Raw genomic sequence first — 12661 nt, 5'->3', positions numbered from 1 at the left:
GTATCAAAGGTGAGGGTTTCACCAGCTGATGAGCTGAGAGGGGTGCAGTTCAGGTGAGGGTAAGGGAATTGGAACGAATTATTAGACTGAGTGTTAGGCCCATCATGGTGAGAGGTGGATGTGTGTGGCAGGTCGTCACCTTATTATGAAAGTATCATGTCCTCTATATTGGACACAGAATTAGGACGTGGTGTTCAGGGTGTCTTCAAAATGATGTAGGTTGCATAAGAAGTTACTCTATTCAGCTTCCTCTTAGGGCAGTAATAACACGGGTTACAGAGTGAAAATCCCTGTATGCTGTCCTGTCACACACTCCCAGGGCACAGGTCACAGAGTTAAGCTCCCTCCAAACTGTCCCGTCACACAGTCCCAGGGCACGGGTTGGATACGGAGTGAACCTCCCTCCACGCTGTCCTGTCACACACTCCCAGGGCACAGGTCACAGAGTTAAGCTCCCTCCACACTGTCCCGTCACACAGTCCCAGGGCGCGGGTTGGACACGGAGTGAACCTCCCTCCACGCTGTCCTGTCACACACTCCCAGGGCATGGGTTAGTGGGGTGGGTCAATCGGATGAGCCTGGCCAAGGTGGCCATTCACAGGTCTAGGTGGCGGGCAGTCGAGGGTTCTGCCCAAGCCGACTACCTGCCCCTCTTCCGGGGTTACGTCTGTGCCCGCGTGTCCCTGGAAAAGGAGCACGCGGTATCCACGGGTACACTGGGGGATTTCTGGGACTGGTGGCGCCTCAGGTGCTCAAGTGCGTTCTGGATAGAGAGGACCGTGTTATAATTTGAAACCGTAGATAGTGTGTATCGTGAAATACTGTAATGTTGTATTAATGTGATTCTGTAATCACTGAATAAATCACCTTTGGAAAAGGAAGAAAGGTCACAGTTACAGAGTGAAGCTCCCTCTGCACTGTCCCATCACACACTCCTGGGGCACGGGTTGGACACAGAGTGAAGCCCCCTCTGCACTGTCCTATCACACACTCCTGGGGCAGGGGCAGCATGGATAAAATACTGAAGGAAATACATTTCTGTAAAGTCTTGCACAACACCAGAAGGCTTTGAGCAAAGGAAAGTAAAATTGAAATCAAAAAGCATATTTATCATATTTCGCTACAGTCAAGAAGGTGACAGCACGGCCCAAGGCTGCAGCAGCAAAGTGATGCAACTAACAGTGCGACCCAGATTCCGTCCCGACCTCCGGCACTGTCTGTGTGGAGTTTGCACGTTCTCCCTGTGACTGCGTGGGTTTCTCCCAGGTGCTCCGGTTTTCTCCCACATCCCAAAGAGGGTCAACTGTCTGCTGTAAATTTCCTATTCTGTAATTGCCTCCCGTAAGATGCTGCTGCTGTGTCGGTGAGTGTAGAATCTGGGGAGCAGCTGATGGGAACATGGGGAGAATGGGTGGCAGGGAAATCACTGGGGGAATGTGATTGTTGTGAGAGCTGGCACAGACAAAATGGGCCGAATAGCCTCCTGTGTGGTAAGGAAATGTGAAATGTATGAATATGATAGGGGGATGACTATTACTCAGGACCTTGGAGCTGCCTGCTGTATTTCACTGAGAATTTTGCAGCCACTCGAGGGAAGCAGCTTAGTACCTTCCCTGCCTCCTGTAGTGCAGCCTCCCCTCCGCATGGCACCACAGGGTCAGTGTAGATGTTTGTATCCAGCTACATGGAGTGGGACTCGAAGCCACAATTCTCTGCCTCTCAGGTGAGCATGGAGCTGTGACCCACACTGCGGAGACTGGAGGTTTCAGGGTGGGCAGAGGGTGTTGAGGCAGGTTCACATCTCCCCCTGTGGGCCCACTGCAAGATGTTGTAGCCCCCTTCTGACCGTGTGAAGGGGCCGCTCCTCAAGTTCTGGCCGCTCTTCAGCCCCACACTCCTGATCTTTGGGGGCCGAAGGATCTACAACCCTCTGAGGTAGAGAATTCCAGAGATCCACCGCGCACCGTGAGGGGCAATTCCTACGCACCTTTATGTTAAATGACCTCAAGTTCAAGTTTATTGTCATGGGCAGATGTACCCAGGGTATAAATGCCATGAATGCTTTCTGCAGCAGCAGCACAGTATGTTACAAACATAAGTTAACATAAACAAATTAAGATAAGTTATACATAACTCACAGGACTTCCCCTTGTACCTATGTTCCTTCATTTGAGACTCTCTCACTAGTGAAAACATCTCCCCAACTGCTCCCACCAAGACTTTATGTGCCACTACAGTACCAAGTGGTCTTTATGGTCCATCCTTGGACACTCTATGGCAGTAGGGCTGCTCAACCACATGGGCATCACAGTTTGAGATCAACCCTCCCCTCACTCGATGACTGCAGGGCTGGAGTTCCCGGTGACCAGCTACAGTGTCTCAGGCTGATGTTGCCTTCTCCTAGCCTTACCCAGAGAGAGGGAAGCATCTTCATCGACCTACCAAGGTGGCCGTTGACAGGTCGAGGCAGTGGTCCAACCATACCCTTCCCTCTTCTGAGTTCATGTCTGTGCCTGGGTGTCCTTGGGGAGAGGGCGCACATGGTGTCTTCTAGTACACTGGAGTCGTAGAGTCATACAGCACAGAAACAGGCCCTTTGGCCCAACAGATCTATGCTGACCAAGATGCTCATCTAAACTCGTCCCATTTGTCCAGATCCTCCAAACTATTCCTACCCATGAACCTGTCCAAATGTCTTTTAAATGTTGTTATTGTACCTGCCTCAACCACTTTCTTCAGGGAAAATTGGGCACTACCCTGCAAGGACATTGTTATAATTTAAATTTGTTTTATAATTTTGTCTCTTTTCCCAGCTCGCTGTAACACTGTCTTCTGTGGCCTTCTTTAATCTGTACGAGGACAGTAGTGAGCACCGGGTACTGGGCCTGTTGAATCCGCAGGATAACAAGACAGGTCTGTGCCTTGTGGCTATTACAGGATGGAGTGCCTTCAGCCCATCCTGTCTGTGCTAGCCCTGTGAGAGCTCACCAATTTCCCCCAACCCTAATGCTTTCGGCATGGCTCTGAAAGTCTTACATTTCTGCAATTTTCTTGGCAAAGTTCCTGCTGAATTTGCTTCCACTGCTGTGGAAATGGCTTCTTTTCGTTTATCTGAGCAACACACCTGGAAGGAAGGGCCAGGAGGGTGAGAAGTCTCAGTTGGTATAGATGCACAGGGAGATCCCAAGTAGACAATGCCCAATTGCATGTAAGTGTGAGGTCAGATAGATTGAGCCACTAGTAAGACCGGGGGTGAGGAAGACAGACAATTTTTTTTCCCCTAATGACAGGTTGAATTGTAGTGGAGCAAAGCGATGGAAGCAGCTGGAACTGAAGTCACTGGGCACCTGGCAGCAGAGTTCGGAAGTGGGGAGGTGTTTCAGGGCTCTTGATGCAGGACCGATTCAGGAGATCATCCCTGCACTACCTAGTCACAACCACTAGATGATAGCAGAGAGCCACACATACCAGCTGGACCACATCTACCCAGCACTGGAAGCCGGGTCCCTCGTACAGGGATCGTTAACCTTCCCCTTGGGCAGCGTACCAAGGACACAGCGATCGTATGGCAGCTGTTCCTAGCTCTCCAAATGCAATTTCACTCTCTCTTCTCCCCTTGTCTCCATCCTCTCTGTGGCTTGCTCTGCCCTCTTCCTGCCCCTTCTGTCTATTACTCCCCACTCTCTCTCATTTCCCCACTGTCCCTCCTGCCCCCCCTCGCCCATTCTTTACTGCTCCCCAATCTCTCCTGCTCCCTCCCCTCACCCTCTCTCCTCCCCCCTCCCCCTCCCTGACCCAACTCTGCCCCCTCCCCTCTTCCCAATATTACCCCCTTCCTCACACCCCTTCCCTCTCTCCCCAGCACATTCCCTTCCCCTCCCCTCTCCCCCACTCTGCCCCCTCCCCTCCTCTCGCCGTCTCTCACTCACTCCCCTCCCCCTCACGCTTTCTCCCACACAACCCATTCTATCCCAGCCGTTGCTCCTCTCAGCTGCCCTCCCTTGGCCCCACCATCCACCCCTCTCCCCTCTCCCCTCTCCCCTCTCCTGCCATCGGACACCCTCAGTACAACCTGCCTCCTCTGCCACAGTCCAACCTTTGTGACCCTTGACCTTTATCTGCCGGCATGGGGTCAGGATGGAAGGTTTGACACACTACAAGCTGAGTGTCTGAGACATTGTTGAGTTGTTGCAGAGCAGATACACCGCGCGACCCTGCTCTCCGGTCCAGATCGGAATGTGTACTCACATCCATACATGACCCATTGTCTGACTGGTACTCCCACTACATCCTCCCCCGAGACCAGGATCTCCCCCCCTCAGCCCTCACCCCTTGCCCTCAAGGGCTGGGTGGCAGAGACCTGCTATCCCTGACCTTCCCCCCCACCCCCCTCACCCCTCTGTTGCTGCCTTCCAGTGGTGGCGGTGTACCTGGGAGACGGCTGGTGCTCGCCGGATGAAGCTCTGACGACGTCCAGCAGTGGGAGGCAGGAGCCGGTCCAGGTGAGCCTCGGCCAGGCCGTGAGCAGCCAGAAGTGGGTCACTGCCCCAAGCCCCAGAACCTCGGTTGGATCACCAGGGGCTGTCGGGGGCAGGAGGGAGCAGCTCAGCCTTCCCCACGATAGAGTACCTCCTCCGAGGCAAGGTACCTCCTCCGAGGCAGGGTACCTCCACCGAGGCAAGGTATCTCCTCCGAGGCAGGGAACCTCCGCCGAGGCAGGGTACCTCCATTAAGTGGAGATACATCCATCAAGGTGAGATAACTCCATTGGCACTCAGAACCTCTAATGAGAGGAAGTTTCGCCATCAAGACAGATATCTCTGTCGAGGCGAGGTTCCTCCATTGAGGTGCGATACCCCCATTGATGCTCAGAACCTTGAACGAGGTGAGGTTCCTCCTCTGAGGTGAGATACCTCCATCGATGCTCAGAACCTCGAACAAGGTGAGGTTCCTCCATTGAGGCAGAATCCCTCCATCAATGTACAGAACCTCCATCTAAATCGGATATCTCCATCGAGGCAGGATACTCTATCAGTGTGGGGAACCTCCATCGAGGAAGGGTGATCTGTCTCGGTAGGGTAACGCTGCTGAGGCAGAGCACTTGCATCGAGAGAGGCAGGTTCCCTGCAATGTCCCTGCTCCCCTGGGCCGGGACAGCCTCTTCTCTTCACCCTGCCTCCTATTGGGAATTGGACATGGACTGTGGGCAGGAATGTTGGGTGGGAGGATCCCGGGATATCACAGGATTCAACACACCACAATGAGTCAGCTGTTGGAGAGGTGTCAGCTGGGCTGCGGCGGGGTGGAGGTGGGGGTGGCCTGGGTCAGCTCCTGTGGACGGCTGTGCGCTGTGTGTGAATGGGGAGACCCACAGTGAGCACGTGCTGACAGTCTGTGTCTCCCGCCGTCAGGTGCAGTCAGTCGGTGAGCGGATTGTGCTCTACTTATTAAACCGGGTGATTTGCGGGAACAGGGAGAGGCCACCTGACATCCTTCCTTTCCGACATCATCCCGTCAATGAGTTCGCCAAAATCTTCTGGAAGGACAAAGAGGCGGCTGGATTTTACACTGTGAAGCTGAAAGGTAACTGGTGCCCCGCTTAGCACATGTTCCTGGAACGAGGGTCAAACCAGAGACGTTCGTTCATATCTCCTTATGACTTAGAGCCCGTTTGGTCCATCAAGTCTATGCTGGTTCACACACCAATCCCATTCCCTACTAATTTTTCCTGTAAGTTGTTTCCCCACATTCCCATTAACTTCTCCCGGATTCTACCACTCATCTACACACCAGGGGTAGTTTACAGTGGATAATTAACCTACTGACCCGCATGTCTTTGGGATGTGATGAGATAAGATATCTTTATTAGTCACACGTACATCGAAACACATAGTGAAATGCATCTTTTGCGTAAAGTGTTCTGGGGGCAGCCCGCAAGTGTCGCCATGCTTCCGGCGCCAACACAGCACGCCCACGACTTCCTAACCCATACATCTTTGGAACGTGGGAGGAAACTGGAGCACCCGGAGGAAACCCATGCAGACACTGGGAGAACGTACAGACTCCTTACAGACAATGGCCGGAATTGAACCCGGGTCGCTAGCGCTGTAAAGTGTTACACCAACTGCTACACTACCATGCCTGCTCCATGTGGGAGGAAACCAGAGCACCCGGGGGAAACCCACGCAGTCACGGGGAGAACGTGCAAACTCCACACACAGACAGCACCGGAGGTCGGGATCGAACCAGGGTTGACTGCGCTGTGAGGCAGCAGCTTTACCCACTGTGCCACCTGTCGGGTTATCTATAGAGGGATGAGTTATTGACGCTACTGCTTTGCTAGGAACCTGGTGAGAACACCTCCCCTCTCTGTTACTCTGGCATGAAGCTGTCCCAAATCCCACAGCTCGGTGTGGAGGGACCACCTGTGTGAGCTGGTGTTGGATGGGATGGCTCAGTGCGGAGATTGGGCTGTGTTCACAACTCTCTGCTATTTCTTGCGGGCTTGCACAGAGCAGTTGCTGCACTAAACTGTGATGCATCCGGATAGGATACTCCCTTTGGTGCCTCTGTTAAAACTGATGAAGGTCATCAGGGACATGCCAAATTTCCTTAGCCTCCTGAGGCAGTAGAGGCGCCGGTGGGCTTTCTTGGCCGTGGCGTCTACATGGTTGGACCAAGACAAATTGTTGGTGATTCTTTACACCTAGGAACCTGGAGTTCTCAGCCATCTCCTCCTTGATACAGACAGGGATGGGTACTCCACCCTGCTTCCTGGAGTCAATGACCAGCTCTTTTGCTTTGCTGACACTGGGGAAGAGGTTGTTGATGCCATCAGGGTGAGTGCTGCCACTTGTGGGTGGTGAGTGAGGGCCCACATCGGTAAACTGCTCCTCCCTCCACCCATGGCACGCTGCTGTCCTGAGGGGTCAGGTTGGACGGTGTGAGGTGGGTGAAATGCTTGGTGCTGAGACGGTCTCTGCTTTGTCCCAGGCAGTCTGTGCAGTGGCCACACCAGCCAGTGTTACCAGCTCCCCGTCCTGGACACCGTGTTTGTCCGGGAAAAACACCGACGCTTGGGTCTGGGACTGAAGATGCTCTCTGACTTCTGCAGCCAGTTCTCCACCAAAGAGGACCTTGGGATCAGCCGACCCATCTCACTGGCCATGTACAGAGGTACAGAAAGTCAGTGGGGCTGGGCAGGTCAAAGGTTGACCCAGTGAGGGTCAGGTTCGATCTCACCGAATGTCTACAGTCTGTGTCCTTGGCTCCCGGCAACAACTCATACACTTGTTAACAAATCTTCTGCTCCCCACTTTCCCTGGAGTCACTGCCAATCCTCTGTGGTGAACCCTGGTTTCCATCACTCCACCACCTGGGCCCCAAGCTCTGGAAACCCCTCCATATAACTTCTCCTCCTCCTGAGATGCTCTCAAACCTACATCTGTCTCCTGGCCCTGTATCTTCTCTTGTAGCCCAATGGTACAGCACGGAGACAGCCCTCTGGCCCCACCACATCTGTGCCAACCATTGCACACATCCACACACATCCCATTTGCCTGCATAAGGTCCATATCCTTCTATGCTTTGGCTGTTCAAATGCCTCTGAAACGTGGCGATTGTATCTGACTCCACCGCTTCCCCTTCCAGATATCAACCACTGTGTGTGAAACAACTTTCCCCTTAGATCCCCTCTAAACCCCCTCCCTCTCCCTTTTAAACCTATGCCCTCTTTCCGCACCCTCACCATGGGAGGAAGATTCCTGCTATTTTGCCTCATAATTTTATGTCCCTCGATTGGCCTCCGTCGCCTTCGCTCCAAGTCAAGCCCAGCTTGTCCAATCTCTCCCCATAACTAAAGTCCTCCAATCCAGGCAACATCCCAGTGAATCTCCTCTGCACTCTCTCCAGCACAACCACGTCCTTCCTGTAGTGGGTGACCAGACCTGCACACAGTGCTCCAAGTGCGGTCTAAATAGTGTTTTGTAACATTGCAACATCCCAACTCTTATATTCTGTGCTCCAACCAAAGAAGGCAAGCATGCTGTACATCTTCACCACCCTGTCCACCTGCCTTGCTACTTTCAGGGAGCTATGGGCTTGGACCCCAAGATCTTCTTGTAATCGTGTTCCTTTGAAGCATGTCGGAACATTGTACGATATCAAAGTTGTTGTTGGTTGGGAAAGAAACAGATCAGCTTGATAGTTGACAATATGTAAGTGATCCTGATTGGACAGTTGAGCAAGTAGATCTGGTAGGAGGGAATGGCCCCCTCTCAGATGGGGGAAGCCAATAATGGGCTCCACTGTGATGCCTCCTTGGTCAAATAGGCTGAACTTATAGGAGCAGCAGCTTGTGTATACAGCGCATACAATGTTTTGAGGCAGCTTGTGGGGTTCAACAGGAGGGTTGTGAACAATCCCAGGGGTAGGAGTGGCCAGCGTCTGCCGTACTGGGTTATTGGAGTGGGTGGTGGGGGAATGGGACAGGTTTCTGGGGCAGGATGTGGGAGAATGTTGCTCTCTCTCAGTTTGCCGCAGGTACCTGCAGAGTCGGCCCGAAGAGCAGGATCGCCTGTGGGAAGTGGAGGCCCCAGGGGACTGGAGCCAAAGAGAAAATGTGTGGTTACTGATCCAGATGGGAGGTGTACCCTCAGTCGGTGAGTCCCCACAGTATCTCTCCCTGTCAGGCCCACATCTGGAATGACTGCCCCAGCGCTGAGCAGCACAACAGTGACCTCCGCCCTGGCTGATGTCCGCACAGCTCCACTGGGACCTAGACGGAAATGGGGGGGGTTCCCTTCTGAGCAAAATCCCGCTAACCCAAGCGGCCGAGCAGAGGCTTGGGTGCTGGTTAGTAACCTGCTGACATTGTTCTGTCTTGCAGTGCCCAGGGCAGTGGGAAAGGGCTTCTTATCTCCCATGGTGTGATACTCCCACAGCACTGCCTCTCCCACAATGGGATGCTCCCTCAGCACCACCCCTCTCACAGCGCTGCGCTCCCTCAGCACCACCCCTCTCACAGCGCTGCACTCCCTCAGCACCACCCCTCTCACAGCGCTGCACCCCCTCAGCACCACCCCCCCACAGCGCTGCACTCCCTCAGCACCACCCCTCTCACAGCGCTGCACCCCCTCAGCACCACCCCTCCCACAGCGCTGCCCCTCCCTCAGTACTGCCCCTCCCACAGTGGGACGCTCCCTCAGCGCCACCCCCCCCACAGTGTGATGTTCCATTGGCACTACAATGCAGGATTAGCCCAGATTTTTTTGCTCAAGCCTCCTCAGTGAGATATAACCCAACTATTTCTGACTCTGTCAGGAGTATTCCTGACCTAACCACATCTGACAATAAAGTGTAGCCTTCACTGCTCTCAGTACCAAGCTGGCTGTCACTGTGACCTCTCCCTCCAGAAGGACAAGGACCTGCAGGCTCAGGGGACACCACCACTTGCAGGTTCCCTCAAAGTCACAACCCACCTTGGTGCAGAAATATAAACGTCCTTCCTTTATTGTGGCTGGATCTGAATCTTGGGACCCTTCCCCCAAGCACTGTGGGAGTAACTTCACCAGAAGGACTGCAGTAGTTCGAGAAGGCAGTTTACCCCCGCCTTCTCAAGGGGCAGTTAGGGATGGGCAATAAATGCTGCCCTTCCAATACCCACATCCCAATAAATGAACATAAAGATTGCTGAGCAATTGAATTCATGGGATGCAAAAGGGAAGTTTGATCCCCCCTCAGGTAATCCCCGAATGTCAATGTTATTTTAGGTTTCCATTTAGAGAAAAGAACAGTTCAGTTTTAGTCTGATGTTGGCAGAAACTGTTTTAAGAACCTTTAAGAACCAGGATCCATGAACATCCTAGAGGTGGCATTTCCTCTTATAGGTTGTTTCTGGGAAGAGTCTGGGGGTCAGGGCTGGAGTCTGGAACCCCGGAGTCACAGGATCAGCTCTTGGCTATTTGGGATGAAATGAGGGGAACATTTGGCAGCAAACAATGTCCTGGAGGAACCACACACAAAGTTCGGGAAGAACTCAGCAGGTCAGGCAGCATCTGTGGAGGGAAATGGACAGTTAACGTTTCAGGCCAAGACCCTTCATCTGGATTTCATTGAGTCCAGATGAAGGGTCTCGACCCGAAACGTCGACTGTCCATTTCCCTCCACAGATGCTGCCTGACCCGCTAGTTCCTCCAGCAGATTGTGTGTTGCTCCAGATTCCAGCACCTGACGTCTCTCGTGCCTCCACTGAGGAGAACTTTCCTTGAGTCTTTGGAAATTCTTGACCCCAAAGGGCTTTATATTGGAGAAACAAAGGACTGCAGATGCTGGAATCTAGATGAAAAACACGATGATGCTGGAGGAACTCAGCAGGCCAGGCAGCATCCGTGGAGAAAAGCAGGCAGTTGACGTTTTGGATCAGGACCCTTCCTCAGGACCCAGGCTTTGCATCGTCCTGACCGAGTACAGTTTGGAAAGGTCAGTTAGAGGGTTGAAGAGATGTGGGGTTTGGGGCAGAAAGTTGTCAAACTAGAGAAGCCACCATGATTTTACTGACTAGCAAAGCAGTCGAGGGGCCAAATGGCCTTCTCCTGCTCCTGTTTCAGATGTTCTCCAGACACGGTTTAGCAGAGCAAAGGTTTTCCCAGGGCATCCTCACAAGCCAAGTAACATGGCCTATCAGCAGCAAGCACAAAGAACCAAGAAATCCAAATCGTGCTCGGAGAGAAACGAGAGCAGAACAGTGTGAGTGATTAAAAACGTGAAAACCACGATTGAGTCTTGGTTGAGTCCTCTAGCTGTTGGTGGTGGTGGGGGGGGGGGGGGGGGGGGGAGGGGTGGCGCGGGTGGTTGGTGGGGAAGGCCCCTGGACTGGGTTCTTCCTGTGCGGGAGCCTGCAGCATTAATGTCATGAATTCAGGGTTGGAGCCCGTCACAAAGCTGAGTGTTTAGAAACTCAGGTGGGGCCCAGCTGGGCCAGAGATTTGTAAGCAAGTGTGGTGATCACATCTATAGATGGTTTGATGCAAACTCTGTGAGTTTAGTAAACAGACATATTGTTCTGTCTTGCACTGCCCAGGGCAGTAGGAAAGGGTTTCTTATCTCTGGAGAAACAAGGGACTGCAGATGCTGGAATCTGGATGAAAAACACAATGATGCTGGAGGAACTCTGCAGGCCAGGCAGCATCCGTTGAGAAAAGCAGACGGTCAACGTTTCGGGTCAGGACCCTTCTTCAGGACTGAAGATAGGAAAAGGGGAAGCCCGATATATAGGAGGGAAAAGCAGAGCAGTGATAGGTGGACAAAAGAGGGGAGGTGGGGTGGGCACAGGGTGGTGATAGGTAGATGCAGGTAAGAGATAGTGATGGGCAGGTGTGGGGGAGGAGGGGAGAGCAGATCCATCAGGGGATGGATAAAAGGTAAGGAGGGAAAGGAAAAAAAAGGCTGCGAAAGGGAAGAGAAGAAGCATGGTTGGGGGGGCGTGTGTGGGTGAGGGGATTACTTAAAGCGGGAGAATTCAATGTTCGTGCCATTAGGCTGCAAGGTTCCAAGATGGAACATGAGGTGCTGTTCCTCCAGTTTGCACTTGGAATTCTCTTGGCAGTGGAGGAGGCCAAGGACCGACATATCTGTGATGGAGTGGGAGGGGGAGTTGAAGTGACCGGCAACGGGGAGATGCAGATCTAGTTTCTCTGGTGATAAAAACATAATTGTCATTTTCTAACAAACTTTTCAGATGCCTCAGCCCATTCTGAAAGCATCTGAAAGAGTCAAAGGGCAAGGATGGGAGAGTGGCAGTGTGTTGCAACGAGGTGAAAGCGCAAGACAATCAAGGGGGAGGAGCAGCCGGCCAGGACTGAGAGATGCAGGGACTGACCAGAGAACGGCTGTCAAGGCACCTCTGAGACGTCCCATTCAACGTGAATCACACTGCCAGCCCTGTGTCCTGGTGACTGAACACCGGTTCCACAGTGGCTACCCACGTCACTTCAACCTCTGCCACCCTCTGGGGGATCTCTGCCTCATCTTCCACGTAAACAATCAAACCTGTTGATATTATACTGTCCATCAGCTGTTTAAAACCTCGCTGGGGACCCCTAACGCCTGGCATGGGAGTGGTTTCAAGCAGGACGAAAATCCGTGCATGCCTACTTCAGCCTGGAGATGTTGCAGGGTAATTCACAGCCAAACTCCAGGGTGCAGTCACTGTTGTGATGTTGGAAACCGGCCAGCCTGTGTATGTACAGCAAGATCCCAGAAATAATACCGCATGCTCTGTTTCAGTGATGTAGGTGAGGGGCAGTTACTGATGCCAGAAGTCCACTTCAAAATAGTGTCCAGGATTGGTCGGACTGTGCCTCACATCCTATGCAATCCCATGTTTCCTTTCATCCAGGGGCAGACATGGCCTCAGTTTTACATCCCATTGAAACACAGCACCTCTGACAGTGTGGCATTCCCCGTACTACACTGGGAGCATCAGCTTGGACTGTGTGTGTGTTTGTGTGTGTGTATGCATGCGTGTATCTGTCTGTTTGCGTGTGTCTGTGTGTATGTGGGTCTTTGTGTGTGTGTGTGTGTGTGTGCCTGTGCATGTGTCTGCGTCTTGTGTGTGTATGTTTGTATCTGCGTGTGTTTGTGTCTCAGTGTCTATGTCTGT

General features: G+C 52.8%; 1 protein-coding gene across 1 annotated transcript; it reads left to right on the top strand.

The window, feature by feature from the left end:
* The first annotated feature begins 572 nt into the window (after positions 1–572).
* Positions 573–11823, top strand: fam169b (family with sequence similarity 169 member B). Its single transcript, XM_052042388.1, has 7 exons — positions 573–701; positions 2814–2913; positions 4417–4502; positions 5412–5583; positions 6994–7176; positions 8532–8660; positions 11738–11823. Exons 1-7 carry the CDS (start codon positions 573–575, stop codon positions 11764–11766), a joined length of 828 nt encoding a protein of 275 aa, XP_051898348.1. The 3' UTR covers positions 11767–11823.
* The last annotated feature ends 838 nt before the right edge of the window (positions 11824–12661 follow it).

The sequence above is a fragment of the Pristis pectinata genome, chromosome 32, assembly GCF_009764475.1.
Source record: "Pristis pectinata isolate sPriPec2 chromosome 32, sPriPec2.1.pri, whole genome shotgun sequence".
Classification (NCBI taxonomy): Eukaryota; Metazoa; Chordata; class Chondrichthyes; order Rhinopristiformes; family Pristidae; genus Pristis; species Pristis pectinata.
The sequence above is the reverse complement of the archived record's forward strand: the minus strand, read 5'-3'. Positions and strand labels throughout refer to the sequence as shown.